This window comes from Paramormyrops kingsleyae, chromosome 1 (genome assembly GCF_048594095.1).
Source record: "Paramormyrops kingsleyae isolate MSU_618 chromosome 1, PKINGS_0.4, whole genome shotgun sequence".
In the NCBI taxonomy this organism is placed as follows: Eukaryota; Metazoa; Chordata; class Actinopteri; order Osteoglossiformes; family Mormyridae; genus Paramormyrops; species Paramormyrops kingsleyae.
In genome coordinates, this window is record NC_132797.1 from 69,461,677 (window position 1) to 69,478,419 (window position 16,743).

At 39.8% G+C, this 16,743-nt stretch overlaps 1 protein-coding gene across 3 annotated transcripts in view; it reads left to right on the forward strand.

The window, feature by feature from the left end:
- Positions 1–8,769: 8,769 nt before the first annotated feature.
- fgf14 (fibroblast growth factor 14) overlaps positions 8,770–16,743 on the forward strand; it is a 131,317-nt gene continuing 123,343 nt past the window's right edge. The window contains exons 1-2 of one of the 3 annotated variants that reach the window (XM_023815624.2): positions 8,770–8,892; positions 9,022–9,129. In XM_023815624.2, the coding sequence (XP_023671392.1) occupies positions 9,112–9,129 (18 nt within the window). In that variant the 5' untranslated portion in view covers positions 8,770–8,892; positions 9,022–9,111. Of the gene's footprint in view, positions 8,893–8,920; positions 9,130–16,743 lie in introns of those variants that run through there. The other 2 variants (XM_072697607.1, XM_023815791.2) reach the window with 2 other exon arrangements.

Genomic DNA, 16,743 nt, shown 5'->3' on the forward strand with positions numbered 1-16,743 from the left:
TTTTGAGTTGCCGGCGTGAGTTACCGGCCGGCGGGTCAACGCGATAAAACTTAACCCTATATAAAGAGAATCATAGAGGCCGAATTAAAAAATTGTAACTTTTTATGTTATGATCTATGCGAACTTTTGCTAATGCTCGAATTTGTTTTCCAGCTCTACCGAATATACTTTATTTCGATGTATATTAATACTACCCTCATTTATGTTTATGGACGCAATGTCATGTAATTGATTTCCTTTGTCTGGTGTCTTTGTCTTTTCTTTTTCTGCATATATAATTGTATCCTGTGTGCAACTGTTGACACTTGTTCAATAAATAAATATATAAATAAATTAGAGGCCAGTGTGGCCATCCTAGTTCATTCTTTCAGATATAATACTCCAAATTCAGTGGGGGGAAATATTTAATTGTAAATGCATACACTCAGTGACGACTCAATTAGGTATACCTACGTAGCACTAGGTCAAAAGAACTCCATTTGTATCTGTTTTAAGGGTTGGCGTCCATTCGGAGATGCCTTTCGACATTGCACTATTGCACTGAGCTGTCTTTTTTGCACTTGTGTATTTCTTGTTAGTTTTAACACCACACTAAAATCTCTAGGCCGTTTGGGTGCTGTATACAGTGTATTCAATGCCGGACACATTATTTCGTCGTTTGGAGGAGCAAGCTGTCTACGATCAGGCTACTAATGTGGCTAATGAGTGTGTCTAAACAATAAACTAAAACATATTCTTTATTATATTTATTCACAATCTATATTTCTCCTGTTTCTTTACTAGTAGTATTACTTCTTTAAATTATTAATAACAATATGATCGATAATAAAATAATAGAACAATAGTGATAGAGCAGCTACGCTGCTTGGACCCACAATATAATGATGATGATGGGGATGTGGTTCCCACTTCCCTGGAATGAATTCGTTTTTAAAGGAATTATAGTCCTTGTCATCACCACCCCCCTAAAAATCGATTCGCCCTCGCAGGTACCTCCCCCATTTTCATTGGCTCTGAGTGATGTCAATCACAAAATGTGGACGTTTCCTCCAACGTTTTCGGAATTTCAGCTTGACTTTTTCCTAGAATGTGATTACGCACCTGTCCTGATGTTTTCATATGTATAGGCTTAGCGGTTATGGGTTATTGCGTTACCAAAGAAGTAGCCTGGTTAGTGTGACGATGAGCTGTAACAGAAAAATCCTCCAAACCCGACTCATGGGAACTTGTTGCCATTTCATTATATTACAGACTTTGTCTTTCCGTTAGTCATAAAACGCATCTAAAACGCCTTTTTGCACTGTCTTGTGATTTGCATTAATGATAAGATCCCAGCGATGTTTTTATTGTTTTGGTATTGTTGAATTTAAAAGCTCTATGAAGAGATCGCTTACAAGAATTCACGTGATTGAAGTTCCCGTTTTGCACAATGATGGTGAGTCTCGCCACTTGTGTGGAAAAAAGGGAAAAACCCTACTTCACTGACGAGTTATTATAGATATGGAGGAATTCATATTCCACACACACACGAACTCTGCGTTTCATTGGCCCTGCACCTGTATTCAGCACAATGATAATAAAGTTGAAGAATTATTTTAAGAAAATATGGCGCTTTGTGCATTTCGCAGAAAGAAGACGGTGACGACCATAATTTTTCCTCTTTGGGTGGTATTACATTTGTAAATTGTGGCATATACTGTACAATTTACGAATGTGAATTCGTTTTTTTTTAGTGTTGTGCGGAGAACAAGCAACACGTACGGCCGTTATAAATAAAGCAAATAGATAAACCACTTTAGGACCTACATATTTACAACATGCCCTGCGATGGGCTGGCCCCCCATCCAGGGTTGTTCCCTGCCTCGTGCCCGTTGCTTCCGGGATAGGCTCCGGACCCCCCGCGACCCAGTAGGATAAGCGGGTTGGACAATGGATGGATCGATGGATATTTACAACATAAAGACATCTCGATATACAGGCGTAGTATTTGTCGTTTGTTTACTTGTTTTCACTTAGGTATTAGCTTAGTTGGGACGTGTTCGTTTAGCTGTTTTTGTTTGTTGTTTTGGCATAGATCACTCCCGAAGTTCGTTGCACCTCGAGTTTGTGAAAAATAAAAAAAAACATAAAAAAAGAACCTCTTGTGTCCCTTGTTCCCGTTCCCTTATTCCCTGGTTGTCTTGTCTTCCCCTTCCCCTTTCCCTTACCTTTCTGGCGGTCCCTGACCCTAGACCGGGGATCGTAACAGTTGACAAAACATTTCACACACCAACTAGGTATGGACCATTTTAGAAAAGGTTGTTATCACCTCTGGCCACTTGGAATAGCTTCATTGTCTGAGGAGTCACTGTCAGTGTTACTCTTCTGGGCGGGAAGCACAGGGTTGGTGGTATCTGTGCGGGATGTACTCCAGGCGTCTGCTGTGTTTGGCTCATTCACGATTCGCCCATGACTATTATGACAAGGCACTGTAGAAACGAATGGAAGTCCTTGTTTTACATTTTCACCTCAAATCAGTGGTTAGGAAGTAAGTTGTCTCATCATAAAAAGTAATTATATCCTATAGATATTAATCCTATAGATCCGATGTCCTGGGGGGTATTCCACAAAGCAGGATTTCTTAATTGGCCGGATAACTTAAGCAAAATGTAAGGATTGTCCAGTAGCAATGTCACTTACCTCGCTTTCTATTAGACAGTTTTCACGTTTGGCTTTAATTATCCAGTTAACTGGGAAATCTTGCTTTGGGGAATACCTTATATTAAAATTCTCTAATCCTTGTTATTTTTGACATGAAATTAACTAGGTGATGATTTTTGAACTACAACCCTAAGGCGTGTGTGTGTGTGCGTGTGTGTGTGTGAGATTAGGTTTATATTGCATTGTGGTGACCAAATGTGCCTCATAACGTAATAAAAAGTCGATTTTTTGACAACGTCGATATATATATTTAAAAAATGCCAAAAGTCTTGTATGTTCCTTATGGTTAAGATTAGGGCTGGGGTGGGGTTAAGGTCGTCATGTTGTGATAGGAGTTTTCCCCATAGAAATTAATAGAGAGTCCCCACAAAGATATAAATAAAAACCTGTGTTTGTGTGTGTGTGTGCATATACAGTATTTTGCAAAAATCTTAAACAAAAACAAAACACAATTTACCATTAGAACATATGCAAATTAAGAGTAACACAGTAAAAACTGTTCTCCAAAAAGTTACTGATTTGTAGTTGGATGGTTAGATGAACTTCAGATCCCAAAACCTCTCTTCAGATCATATATATTGTCATCATCATAGTTTTACATGAACATGAAGATCACTTAAACATATTTTTTAAGACTTCTGCACAATACTCTGTGTGTGTGTGTATATATATATCTATATATATATATATATATATATATCTATATATATATATATATATATATATATATATATATATAGTTAAATCAAACTGTTTTATGTCTTTGTACACAAAAAGTAAATAAAATGTGGTTGTCTATTATAGTAAAAGTTTTAAAACACATACCGCTGAGAAAAGTCTTGTTGCCACTGCTTGTTTCCAGACAGAGTCTAGGTGAGGGTCGCTCAGGTGTGGACAAGGAGCTCTTGAGACTTGGGACGAAGGTAGAGCAGGTGTCTAGGTCCCGGCATATCCTGTCTTGGGTGTACATGGTGCTGGACTTAGACGGCGTGCAGCCCATATCTGTGCCTGGCCATGGAGGACGGCCACACTGTAATCTGGGAATGCAAGGCTATCGGCCGCTGTGAACTCGGCCCTCGTGGTTGGCTTTTGAAGACAGCTGGAGGCGTGACGTCTCCGTTCTTGAAAGGGGTTGCGTCAGACCGCCTGAGGAGTGATTGGCTTTGCTGTAGCCCCCAGCTAGAGCAAACAGAAAAACAATATATACAGTGCATTGGAAAACTATTCAGACACCAAGCCTTTTCAGATAAACAATTGCTACAGCCTGAAATTTTGACCAATTTGATTGGGAATCTTCATTTGTAAATCAAACATTTTTTTCACAGTTCTGACCAAAAATTATATAAACCACTAAAAAATAGATATTTTAGGTTTTTAAATTGCCAATGGAGTTTGCATTGCGTACATGCATGTACCCTGTAGCAGAGTCAAGTCCTGTCCAGAGTGTACCCCAGCCTTGTGTCCTGTGCTGGAACAGGAAGATGGACAGAAACTTTTGTTGAATAACTTAATGAGGTCTTTCAATAGCATTTTTTGAAAACCGTCCTTTTAATGAGTAGCTGCATATGATGAAATGTATTTTATGTAGAATTTTGCAAAAAAGTTGATCAAAATGATAAATCTACATCTAACTGCAGTCTGTTCCCTGTTATTTATGCTTTTTTTTTTTAAAGTAATAAGTAATACTCTGGTCCCCACTTAGTACTATATAGCATCTGTGATGTATGTTACATATGATAACTGTTAAAATGTTAGCTCATCATTGTGTATTAACAGCAGGACACATGGAGACAAATGTGTGATATATGTGCAGTATAAGTACTGTACAGTGTCGTATAAGTTTAACTCTGCAGCATTTGTGTGGCCTGGGTGATGCTACGCATGCTAATATGAAGGCTGTTCAACACTTAACCTGTCTTTAATCGGGTCAAGTAGGTTTTATCATCAGATCTTCCATGTACAATATACACAAGATAATGTCAGCAAGGGGAAGTTCTTTGCACGCATATTGTTCAGTATACAGCTGCGAGGAAGTGTCACTGTGGTGTGATATTGTTATCTGTGATAACCTGGACGCTGCACCGAAAGCACGTTTCCACTATCTAGAAAATGAGAGCCGATTCGCTTGCATATGCATGCAACACCAAAGAATGTCACTGCCTCGTACCCACTGAACAAGGAAGGAAATGTTATCTGACAAAAGCTGCAACAAGATTTCCTATCTTGTGGCAATGCTGAAGACAATCAAGAAGACTACTTCAGGTGATTAGGAGAGCAGTCTTTAAACAGGTATAGAAAATGGATGGGTGATTGTATCAAGTGAGTTAAAAAAAAAATATTGACTTACATTTTAAGTGGTTAACCTCTAGTCTGAAAATAGGATGAGCCAATGCGTATGTGTCAACATCTCATGGGAAAAGGCCAAAGGCTTCAAAGATACTAATGTCTAGTTCTTTGTAGCCATCCCTGGATGGCAACTAGTTCACTGTGGCATCATAGATCTTCCCACACAACAAACAGAATGATTGATCTTATAAAGGACAGTACAGGAAAACCAACAGGCAGTTAACATCAAAAATGCTGGTGACATAAATATCTCTAAGAAAGAGTGTAAATGTCACGAAACTATTAATTGGTAATGACAACAAAATTATGTCTAACAAATTGTCTAACCAGTGGGACAGTGGATTGTGCTGCTGTCTCACACTGTACTGCTGTCTCACACTGTGCTGCTGTCTCACACTGCGCTGCTGTCTCACACTGCTGTCTCACACTGTGCTGCTGTCTCACACTGCGCTGCTGTCTCACACTGCTGTCTCACACTGCGCTGCTGTCTCACACTGCTGTCTCACACTGTACTGCTGTCTCACACTGTGCTGCTGTCTCACACTGTGCTGCTGTCTCACACTGTGCTGCTGTCTCACACTGCTGTCTCACACTGTACTGCTGTCTCACACTGCTGTCTCACACTGCTGTCTCACACTGTGCTGCTGTCTCACACTGCTGTCTCACACTGTACTGCTGTCTCACACTGTGCTGCTGTCTCACACTGTGCTGCTGTCTCACACTGTGCTGCTGTCTCACACTGTGCTGCTGTCTCACACTGTGCTGCTGTCTCACACTGCTGTCTCACACTGCTGTCTCACACTGTACTGCTGTCTCACACTGTACTGCTGTCTCAAACTGTGCTGCTGTCTCACACTGTACTGCTGTCTCACACTGTGCTGCTGTCTCACACTGTGCTGCTGTCTCACACTGTGCTGCTGTCTCACACTGCTGTCTCACACTGCTGTCTCACACTGCGCTGCTGTCTCACACTGTGCTGCTGTCTCACACTGTGCTGCTGTCTCAAACTGTGCTGCTGTCTCACACTGTGCTGCTGTCTCACACTGCTGTCTCACACTGCGCTGCTGTCTCACACTGTGCTGCTGTCTCACACTGTGCTGCTGTCTCACACTGCTGTCTCACACTGTACTGCTGTCTCAAACTGCTGTCTCACACTGTGCTGCTGTCTCACACTGTGCTGCTGTCTCACACTGCTGTCTCACACTGTGCTGCTGTCTCACACTGTACTGCTGTCTCACACTGTGCTGCTGTCTCACACTGTGCTGCTGTCTCAAACTGCTGTCTCACACTGTGCTGCTGTCTCACACTGTGCTGCTGTCTCACACTGCGCTGCTGTCTCACACTGTACTGCTGTCTCACACTGTGCTGCTGTCTCACACTGTGCTGCTGTCTCACACTGTGCTGCTGTCTCACACTGTACTGCTGTCTCACACTGTGCTGCTGTCTCACACTGCTGTCTCACACTGTACTGCTGTCTCACACTGTGCTGCTGTCTCACACTGCTGTCTCACACTGTGCTGCTGTCTCACACTGTGCTGCTGTCTCACACTGTACTGCTGTCTCACACTGTACTGCTGTCTCACACTGTGCTGCTGTCTCACACTGTACTGCTGTCTCACACTGTGCTGCTGTCTCACACTGCTGTCTCACACTGTACTGCTGTCTCACACTGTGCTGCTGTCTCACACTGCTGTCTCACACTGTGCTGCTGTCTCACACTGCTGTCTCACACTGTGCTGCTGTCTCACACTGCTGTCTCACACTGTACTGCTGTCTCACACTGCTGTCTCACACTGCTGTCTCACACTGTACTGCTGTCTCACACTGTGCTGGGGGTTCAAAGCCAGCCCCCAGCTGCGTAGTGGGCATATTCCCTGTTTGTGCAATTGGGAGGGTTAGAATATCAAAAGGTTGCCCATATTGTGTTTGTGTCCACATACCCTGCCATCCTATCTAGGGCGTTCCTGGGCTATAGCTCTCCCTTCCCATGACCCTAGTTAAGTAGTTACAAGGTGTGTAGTTATGAATGAAAAGGCAGCTGTATGGCCCTCCCAGCCAAGGTACTGTGTATAGATGCTACAAGGAATGGGATTTTTGTATTTTTTTTATATATTTGTACCCATTTTACACCCTTACTTCACCCTTTGCACATGCACACTCTCACCAAGCACTGAAGGTACAAGGCATCTATTGTAATTGTTAGAGTTTTTCACTATTATTAGGGTCCAAACACCAAAGGTGCAAAGGCACTTATTCATCTTATTCTCACCTTATTCATCACCTTATTCATACGACCATGTTAAAAACCAAATGGAGGGTAGGGAGTACGACTGTAAAGTTCCCTGGCAGTGACAGTTGAAACATTTATTTTAATTGTTCATATTAGCAGTTCACCTTTCCCTGCCCGACTAAAAATAACATGCTATTTGTTGTAACGTTATTCGCAGTTGATGTGATGTCTAGCTCAAAGTGTATTGAAGCCATCAATCAAAATAGCTTGTTTTCAATGTGTCACTACAAAGGAAGACAGGGCTGGTTGTTATTTAGGGTAAATAAGTGTTCAAGTTCATTTGCGGACATGGGTTGCTCAGTTCACAGAACAGAGTAAGTAGGTTTGAGGAAAGTTCTCTTCAAATGTATCTTAACTACACTACAGGCCAGAAGTTTGGGCCCACACTCGGATAAAAAAAAACAAAAAACTCATAACCAGTAAAATCATGTCAACTAGGCTGGGTTCCCAACCTTCATATGTCAGCGGAATGGGTTTATTGTGGGTAAAATGGTCAGGATATCGATCTTAGATTTCCTAAGTTGAATCGTTTCCATTTCTCTGAGACGTCTACAGCTCGTGCAAAGATTAGGGGCTGTACAAAAATTTATTTATATTCAGTAGTTTTTGGGGAAAAAAACAACGTTCTGCTATCGGGCAGTGAACGTAGGGTTGGGACCCCCTACACTAGGTAATTTAGCTAATTTAGGCAATTTTTCTGACAGCACATAATATCCCCAGCTCACTTCTAGAAAGATGGTGTACTGTGAGCCAAATACTCCCAAAGACTTGCAATGTTTCAGAATTATTAAGCAGTATGAAGCAGCTGGTGAAATGTATGTACCCACTTTGTGTAGCATTTACCTTTTTAAGGACACCCCCATGAGGGCGGGGTGTGATGTCTTCCAGTATTTATTAGTCTTATTGCTTTACACAAGTGAAAAATGTCCAAATATTTCCTGATTATTCTGTAGGTCTTCCTGGTGCATCTGACTACAAAGACTCAGACAGTAACAAGCAAAAACAGATTTGACAGACAGACAGACAGACATAGATACGGCATTTATTGACTGTTAATGTGTATTTGTATTTCTATTCCCTCAGTAAAATTAAGTCACTTATTTAGCTTTTAATTGTAAGCAGTGTAATTGACCAATTTTGCCACCTGGTGGATACTTTATGAAATGTAGCTGAATACTGAATACCTGAGTACTGACTACCTTTTCATGAAGTTGATGACCTTCAGCCTTTTCATTATAAGGCTGCAAATAAGATATCGCTATACGTCTTTAATATTTTAGTATGTGTTATAAATGATATCTGTTGTTCTCGTTATTTAATGTATGTCATGTATGTATTTGTATTTCTTCTGAATGCCTTTGGCCATTTTCACATCCTCTCCACAGTCATACTTTAGCAAAGTGTTCCATTCTTCATTGTGCTACATTTACTGAGATTGCAGCCATTGGTATTGTTGCTATGGTGGTGCTTTTGCCTTTCAAGGACGTGCTAGTTGATCGCCAACAGAGCGGCGAGGAGGACAGTCCTGAAACGTCACGGCTAAGCTGCGACTGCAGGCAAGTTCACTTAAACGGCCTAGTTATTTCAGGGGCCTGTCACATCCCTGTGCACTTATACTCCATTTTCGTGTTGGGCTGCACTGCAAAGGCAACCTTCACGCTCTCCCTCTGTGCTGCTCCCCAAAGGAGGGGAGGACCACCTCACCAGTTCTGCTTCTTTTACCCCATTTCCTGGACCACATTCCTGGCTCTGCTTGCTGGGCTAAAGAATTGTCAATGTGGATGCATCTAACGGTAAGTGCTACCTTAAATACTGTGCTATATGTCTATAGGAAAAAGTGAACATTGCTTAAGTATTGAGGAGGTACTGTTGCTGCATTTGAGAGTGAACAGTAGTTTAGATGTGAAGTATTGTAGTTATTTGTCGATCTTTCAGTGTGGGAAGTTGTGTTGGAGGAATGGTCTAAATTTTCCCAGTTTGCAGTCAAGGTATATTTATGTGATAATGATCAATCCCTCTCATAATATGAACTGTACGCTTACTGTCATTCATAGAATCTTAAGATACTATGCATGAAATATGGTATGGCCGTCACATTAATTAAAAACAAATTTATGATAATCCGGTAAGCATACCAAGTATTATCATGCAATAACGTATAACTAAGTATTATATATGACATGAAAAAGTAGAAAATACTTTTATAAATCTCACATAAATCTCACAATAAACTTTAACTGGGCTTGGTCAGTTGATCAGGATATTGATATTTAAGAAAACTATAATGATACAGGCCGATTTATTTACTAAAAACGTAAGCATGACTGAAAAATTGCTTTCATTTTTAGATAGTGTGTAGTAGCAGTTTTGATTATGCTGTTATATTTTTGACTATGGCTTTAAGACAGCATTTGTCCTCATATAAAATGATTGTCTGTCTTGTTGCAAGGTCACAGTTATTTTTGAGCAATTCCACGTGGGCATGACATGCTCTGCAACCAGCTCTGAGACGCCCTGTGAACGGCTCACTAATATAGTGAAATGAGCCTGCAGGAACTGAATGAGGATTTTTTTGTGACGCTCAAAGTCTAAAAAGGCCTGTATTACTGCAATAACTAGTGCTTGATTAAACAATTCTGCTGCTAGTTTTGCAATTCTTCAGAAACTATTCAGAAGCCGGCCTGCAGACAATGGAAATATTGAGAAAAAACATTAGATGACACTAGAAATGGAAAAAGGCATTGCATTAAAATACCATCAGTATGTAAGTTATATAAACAAACATATACCTCTATGCAATACATAATAGAGCACAGTCCCAAAGAAGGGTACTGAGTATTTTGCTTTTAAACAATATAGGATATTAATTGTTTTCAATGTCTATACACAAAGGTTCCATTGGATCCAAGCATATAGTTTTCCAGAAAATGCAGTCATATGGGTAACCAAATCCAATTATGCCATCATTGTGATTAGTAATCTTAATAACATTATAAATCACAAAATTAGTTTACACAATAGAAGGAAAGATGTTCATGAATAATTGATATTTTTACTTGCTTTTAACTATACATCTGTGCAAGTGACTTCAGCCAGCACAAAGTGATGTTGCGTACTGCTGCAGTGATAATACAACAAAATCCTAAATGTCAAAAAAACGTACTCTTAAAATTGTGCACATTAGTGACATCTAGTGGTAATATTAAAAATGTAGTTTTAGTACCATTTTTATACTACATATATTTGCCAGACACTTTCAAGCAAAGCAGTTCACTGGTGCAATTGGGGATAAGAGCCGTGCTCACGGACTTAGTGGTGAAATTACTCTGATGACCATGGGATTTGAACCAGTGACCTTCTAATCACAGGCAGTCCTACCGTAGGGCCACACATTGCATAAACTACAAGGTCAGTCTAGCACAATAATACACTCAATCATTAGAGAAATGTTTTATCAATGTTTTATCAATAGGAATAACACTTCATTGCCCAGATCATTAATTTCTCAGTTCTAAAAGCAACAGCACTACACTGCTAAACAGAAGTGGATAGTTCAGGTCCAGAAAGCAAAAATCCAGACCAAGATTTTGTTTCAACCAACCAGTTGCATACTCTGAGACTCTTTATACTGAACTGATTGGCTGAAACAAAATCTCAGTCTGAATTTTTACTTTTTGGACCTGAACTATCCACCTCTACTGCTAAAATAATAATGCATTAAATAAATAGGCTTTTATTGGTCAGCATGTACAGTATTTGTTATGTAGACACTTTTTCCAGATTCGTACAATTAGAGTACTATAAAGGAGTATACCTTAATCATCACAAACCTATAATCAGTAAATATGGTAATTTTGTGTGGTATTACTTCATATTTCCCTTCACCCATTCACATTACCATAGCCATGTATCCGGCTTGGATATCAATCCATTGCATAGCATGTACTCACATACACTATACAGTAGGCTTTTTAGTAGAACCAGCAGTGATGTATGATTTGGAATGTTTTAGACTGTGGAGGAAAACCATAGAACACAGGGAGAATGTGTAAACTCCACATACATACAGACAGGAGCGAGATTCGAACCTACAACCCCTGGGATATGAGGGTACAGTGTGAAAGACTGAGCAACCACATCACCTGTGTTTATGTGTTAGATGCTGAAATGCAATATTTGTACTATATACCATCATGCATCATCAGCAAAAAAACAAAATGTGCTTTTTAATATAAACTTATTATGTCTCTATTCACACCAATAGCTAAAGATATATAAATATAGCATGCAGATTAAAAAAATACAAGAATATGAAAAGCAGCTTGAGAATTGACTTTATTAGAGTAGTAACAATCAGATTTTCAAATCAGTTTCAAAACAAATTCTTGAATGCATGGTACATTGAATTGGCCTGGCTTTGGTGCTTGTCCAGGTTAGAAAATAGAATCAGTCCAAGATTGAGGGGCCATTTCTCAGGGCCAAAAAACATACCTTCTGTGTATGGCTATAGCACAGGGGAGGAAACATGAATGAGGTGGAAACTACAGAGTTCTGGAGGGACTTTTGGTCTGTGGCGGCAGTCTACTGGGACTAGCTTTGGTGGTCTATGTGGTTTGAAATATGTGCAACAAAGCTAAGAATTCAATGATTTCCCCTGTTTTCCATTAGAGAAAATAGTTTTTAATACAGTTTGTGTTATTTAACAATTAATTTAGGTAATTTTGTGTTGCGGCATGCAGAGGTGCCTAAGCTGAACTGGAGCTGCCAAATTGTCTAGCTGTGGGTGTGAGTGAGTGGTGTGTGAGTGTGCCCTGCGATGGGTTGGCACCCCATCCTGGGTTAATGCACCTGTGGACGGGCTTCAGGCAGGTGGGTACAGAAGATGGATGGGGTGCCGTGGTGGACCAGTGGTGAGCATGGTCGCCATCAGCTCGTACTGATTTGATTCTTTGCTCCGCATCTATATGTGAAAAGCTTGCATGTCCTCCCTGTGTCATCACAGGTTCCCCCCCCCCCCCCCCCAGTCTAAAAACATGCCACGATAAACTGCAATTGCCAGGGGTGTGTGCGCCCCACCCGGCGTTATTCCCTGCCTTGCACCCATTGTTTCCAGTATAGGCTCTGGACCCCCGTAACCCTGCAGAGAACAAGCGGTTTAGAAGTATATATGAATGAATTTCATTTGTTTTTGCTGCTTATTTCATTACAGAAATCCTTACAAATTTCTTACCCCCTTACAGGAAACCTTGTCCAGCGTTCGTTTGCCACACATTTTCTTTCCCAGGCATAGGAGCCAAATCCAACATCACACAGCTGCTTGCCTTTGAGCGATGTAGCTATGAAGAGCTCATTTCTAGAAAGGTCATGCTTTGGAGTCTGTTACTGCTTGGTAACACTGCAGTGCAACTGCGGGCTCCAGTCTCCAGTCCCTAGTTCTGTGTATAGCTTCTCTACAAGGGCAAATTCATTTTTTCATTCATATCATCATTTTTGCATAGAGAAATGCTTATTGTCATGCTTATCATTCAGTGTTCTTTGTTGCGATCTGAACATACTAGATTTGCTGTAATATAAAATCATATTAATTACATTTACATTGGCATATGTCAATGTAATGCAATACATGTATTTATGATACTACAGAGCTCAAAGGTTTCTCTGGTAACAAACACATCAAATCGATCAATACACATATGAAAATAACAAAATGGTTCAATTAATGAGAATATAGTAAATTTGTAATGTGTGGTGTAAAGAACCACTTGAGATTAAGGAAAAATTCTAGTTTAGTAAATGGTTTATAAAAAGTACATATGTCTAAATGCCTGCTGTCAGCTCTTAGGTATAAACTTAAAGCTTTCTTAATCCTCTGCCATAAATTCCTGAGGTTCACGTAGTTAATCTTGATTATTTTTTTAATTGGGAATGCTTGATTATGGTAAAAATCCCTGCACAATAGCTTTGGGGTTGGTGCTATTATAATTTGCATTATATGTGCTATATATGTTAAATGATGTTTTTTGCAGGATGACTGTGTTTATACTGAACAAACTACCCATAAATACAGTATGAATTCAAGCTTTTACCACACTATCTTTGTATGTACCCAGACCGGCCCAGCTACCAGCCCAGATATTCAGACTGAAGTGGAGCAAAAGTTCACTTAAGGACCACCAGCATTGGACTGGCCCAGACACAGACCCAGCTATGATATTTTTCAAAATAAAAGCCACGTTCCATTCAGTTTTGACCAATCACTAGTATTTTATAAAGCTGAAGTGAGCCAAATCATTATTACATACTCAAAATACTTTTAGGTACTGTTAGTTAGTAATGTGTCTATCCCACCTTTCTGTATCCAAACATGTATGCAATTATTTTTTTAGGATGACAAAATTAATGTGATGCAGGATTTGGGGGGGGGGAAAGATGACTCTAACAATAAGTCAGGTAATGGGTTTTCGTGTGTCATGCAACTACAGCATGGGCCAGCTTGGTCAGTTTGTTGACTGGAGACAAGCCCTGGTGCTACTCAAAAAAGGGCTGCATCTGAATTCAGGGGCTGCATCCTTCTAAGGCTGCATTTGAAGACCGAATGCTTTACAGCGGTGCGACATGGCTGCCCCATTTCGAAGGCTCCTTCAAATGTAGTCTAGAAATGCGGCCATCTTTTTTTGCTCCATGAAGGACGCACCTGATGGATCCTTCGTAGCCCAACGTATCCCGAGATTCATTGCACACAGGTAATGTGGGTGTGTCCCAGGCAGGCCACAAGTCTCATTGGTAAGGACAGGAACAGCTGGTGAAGTAAAGAGGAAATTATCCGTAGGCCAGACTGTCCCATTTGACAACATTATCTGTTTGACCTTCGAAAAGCACAGCCTACAAAGGCTACACCATTGAAGATCGCGTCTTTCGAAGGAATTAAGCAACCTCTGAATTCGGACACAGACATGGTTTTGCAACAGAATTGCCTCAGATAAGGATTCCACACTCCATTTTACCCTGAGGGTGAAATCATTTGACATAGTAGGTAGGCTTGGGTATTATGATGGTATTACCCTGGTATTCCTGAAGGTTTTATTTTTAATACAGCAAAAATACAGACACCCCTACTTTTATGAAACTGATATGGAGATGTCGTATTGACTAATGTATTGCAGCATACAATGTTAGCAGTGACTGGAACCTCAATTAAGTAAGGAAGAAATAACAAAAAATAACGTGATGCAAGCACAGCCAGTGCAGGTGTTCCGGGCAATTCGGTTTCCCTATGTTTCCCCTGTCTATCAGGAAATAATGTTTCCCCTAATATTAAAGCAAAGAGGTATGTGAAATGTCTGAAAATCACTCAAGTACATTATTACATGTGAATACTGTATTGTTATTAGTTCCGAGGCCCAGAGTTGCTGTATACCTGTTTTAACAGGGGGGAACCAAATATCCTGGATGTCAGGAAATAATGTTTCTCCTAATATTTAGGCAAATATGTATGTGAGATGTCTGAAAATCACTCAGGTACATTATTACATGTGAATACAGTAGATCGTCACGCATAATATAGTCTTATAAGCAATACTATACCGTTTTCATCAAGAAATATCTCTATCCAGCGAATGAAATACTTTAATTTATTATCTGTAAAAACAAAAAACATGTGATGTTTTAAAATATATGGCTTGTTTACCTCAAGAGCTTTGTAAAAAGACATGAAAACAACAGCGAAACCGTGTACAAATCAGCGCGCGACAGGGGAAACATAGGGAAACCGAATTGCCCGGAACACCTGTTAATGCAATGTGGTGTACGCATGCTCAAAAATGCTGTGCGTGCGCAGACGTGTGAGATACAAATCAGGCAGGTGGTACGGATCGAGGATCGGGTTATACAATTTGTTAATTTACCGGAACATTCGATTTGTTAAATACTAACAATATTTGTTTACATATCAGGTACTTGGATATTTTTAATCAATTTCTATTTTTTCTAAGATGATTTGTTTTTCATCATATGTGATATTTTAATAATATCGATATATATCAAATATCGAATACTGACCTAAAATATCAAGATACTGTTTTTGAACCGCATCGCCCAGCGCTACCGTCACATTTCACCACTTTCCCCTCATTCCCATAAGCTGATTGGTGTGCTGCGTTTCCTTTCAGCCAAAAAGCCTGACCACGGCTTGCGCGTGAATCCTTCACCCGAGTTTGTGCAAGCATCAACAGTAGACATTACTCACCCATCAATGGCTTTGACAGATATTGCGCTCTTTCTACAAAGATAAAAGACTAAGTAACAAAAATAATTCACGGTTATCTACAATTTTTCTGTTGTTGCTTATCAATGCTTATTTTTTTTTTCGTAAACTGTTGAAACCGTCTAATAGCATACACTGTAAATACAAGCAGCAGCGTTTGATCCTTAAACCATATTGCTTATTTATTCCTATTTGCAATTCATTTTCATTATAAATAATTAATCCATTCATCCATATTCTAACCGCTTATCCTGTCGGGGGGGTGGGGGATAGCATGTCCCAGGCAGCACAAGGTACAAGGCAGGTCACTTTAAAGCTTTTTTTTGATAATGCTAAATTAATTATGTGTAATCATGTTAGGACCCTCTCCATGAAAACCATACAGAAGCTAAGATGAAATTAATATCCTCATGCTTCCACTCTGTTCAATACAACAGGTCCTTCTATGAGGATGATGGCTCACATGTCAGATGATGGCGATCTGTTTAATGTTTCCGTGAAATGACGAAGGTAACAACTCTCAAGTGTAGCTAATATGTAGCATTGGTTAAGTGATAATGAATTTGTATTATATAGTAATTATTATCTCAGTATTTAATACAGATAATGATCCTATAGGATACAGTATCAAAATAATTATCCTTATGCAGAACTATCATGAAGGATTGCATGGTCTGTTTTCATTACTACAGTATTATTTATTTTGAATTGCCTGCTGAAGTATGACAATTGCCCTGACAGGTAGTCCAAATATTTTATTATAAAGGTTGCAAAAATACCTAGTATTCTAAAAAAAAATGTCATGCTATTGCTGCTGTGCATGAAGACAATAGCTGATAATAACCTGCAGAACTTATGTCATTTTTGTAAAGTGCAGTGTTGTTGGGATATGATATATCCATCCAGTCATCTTCCAATGGCTATCCCGGTCAGGATCTCAGGGGATATCAAGTATTGGATATTATGGGTTTAGTTCCTAATTACGTTTTTCATAGAACACTTGCTTTCATAATAGGCTAAAGATGAATAGCTATTCATATGTTTTTCTGAACAGTCCTTATAAGCAGTGCTTAATTTGTAAGTCAGAAGGTGCCGGAAGGCGAAGGGCATACGAGACTGGAGGGGTTGCGAGGCAGGCGCATGT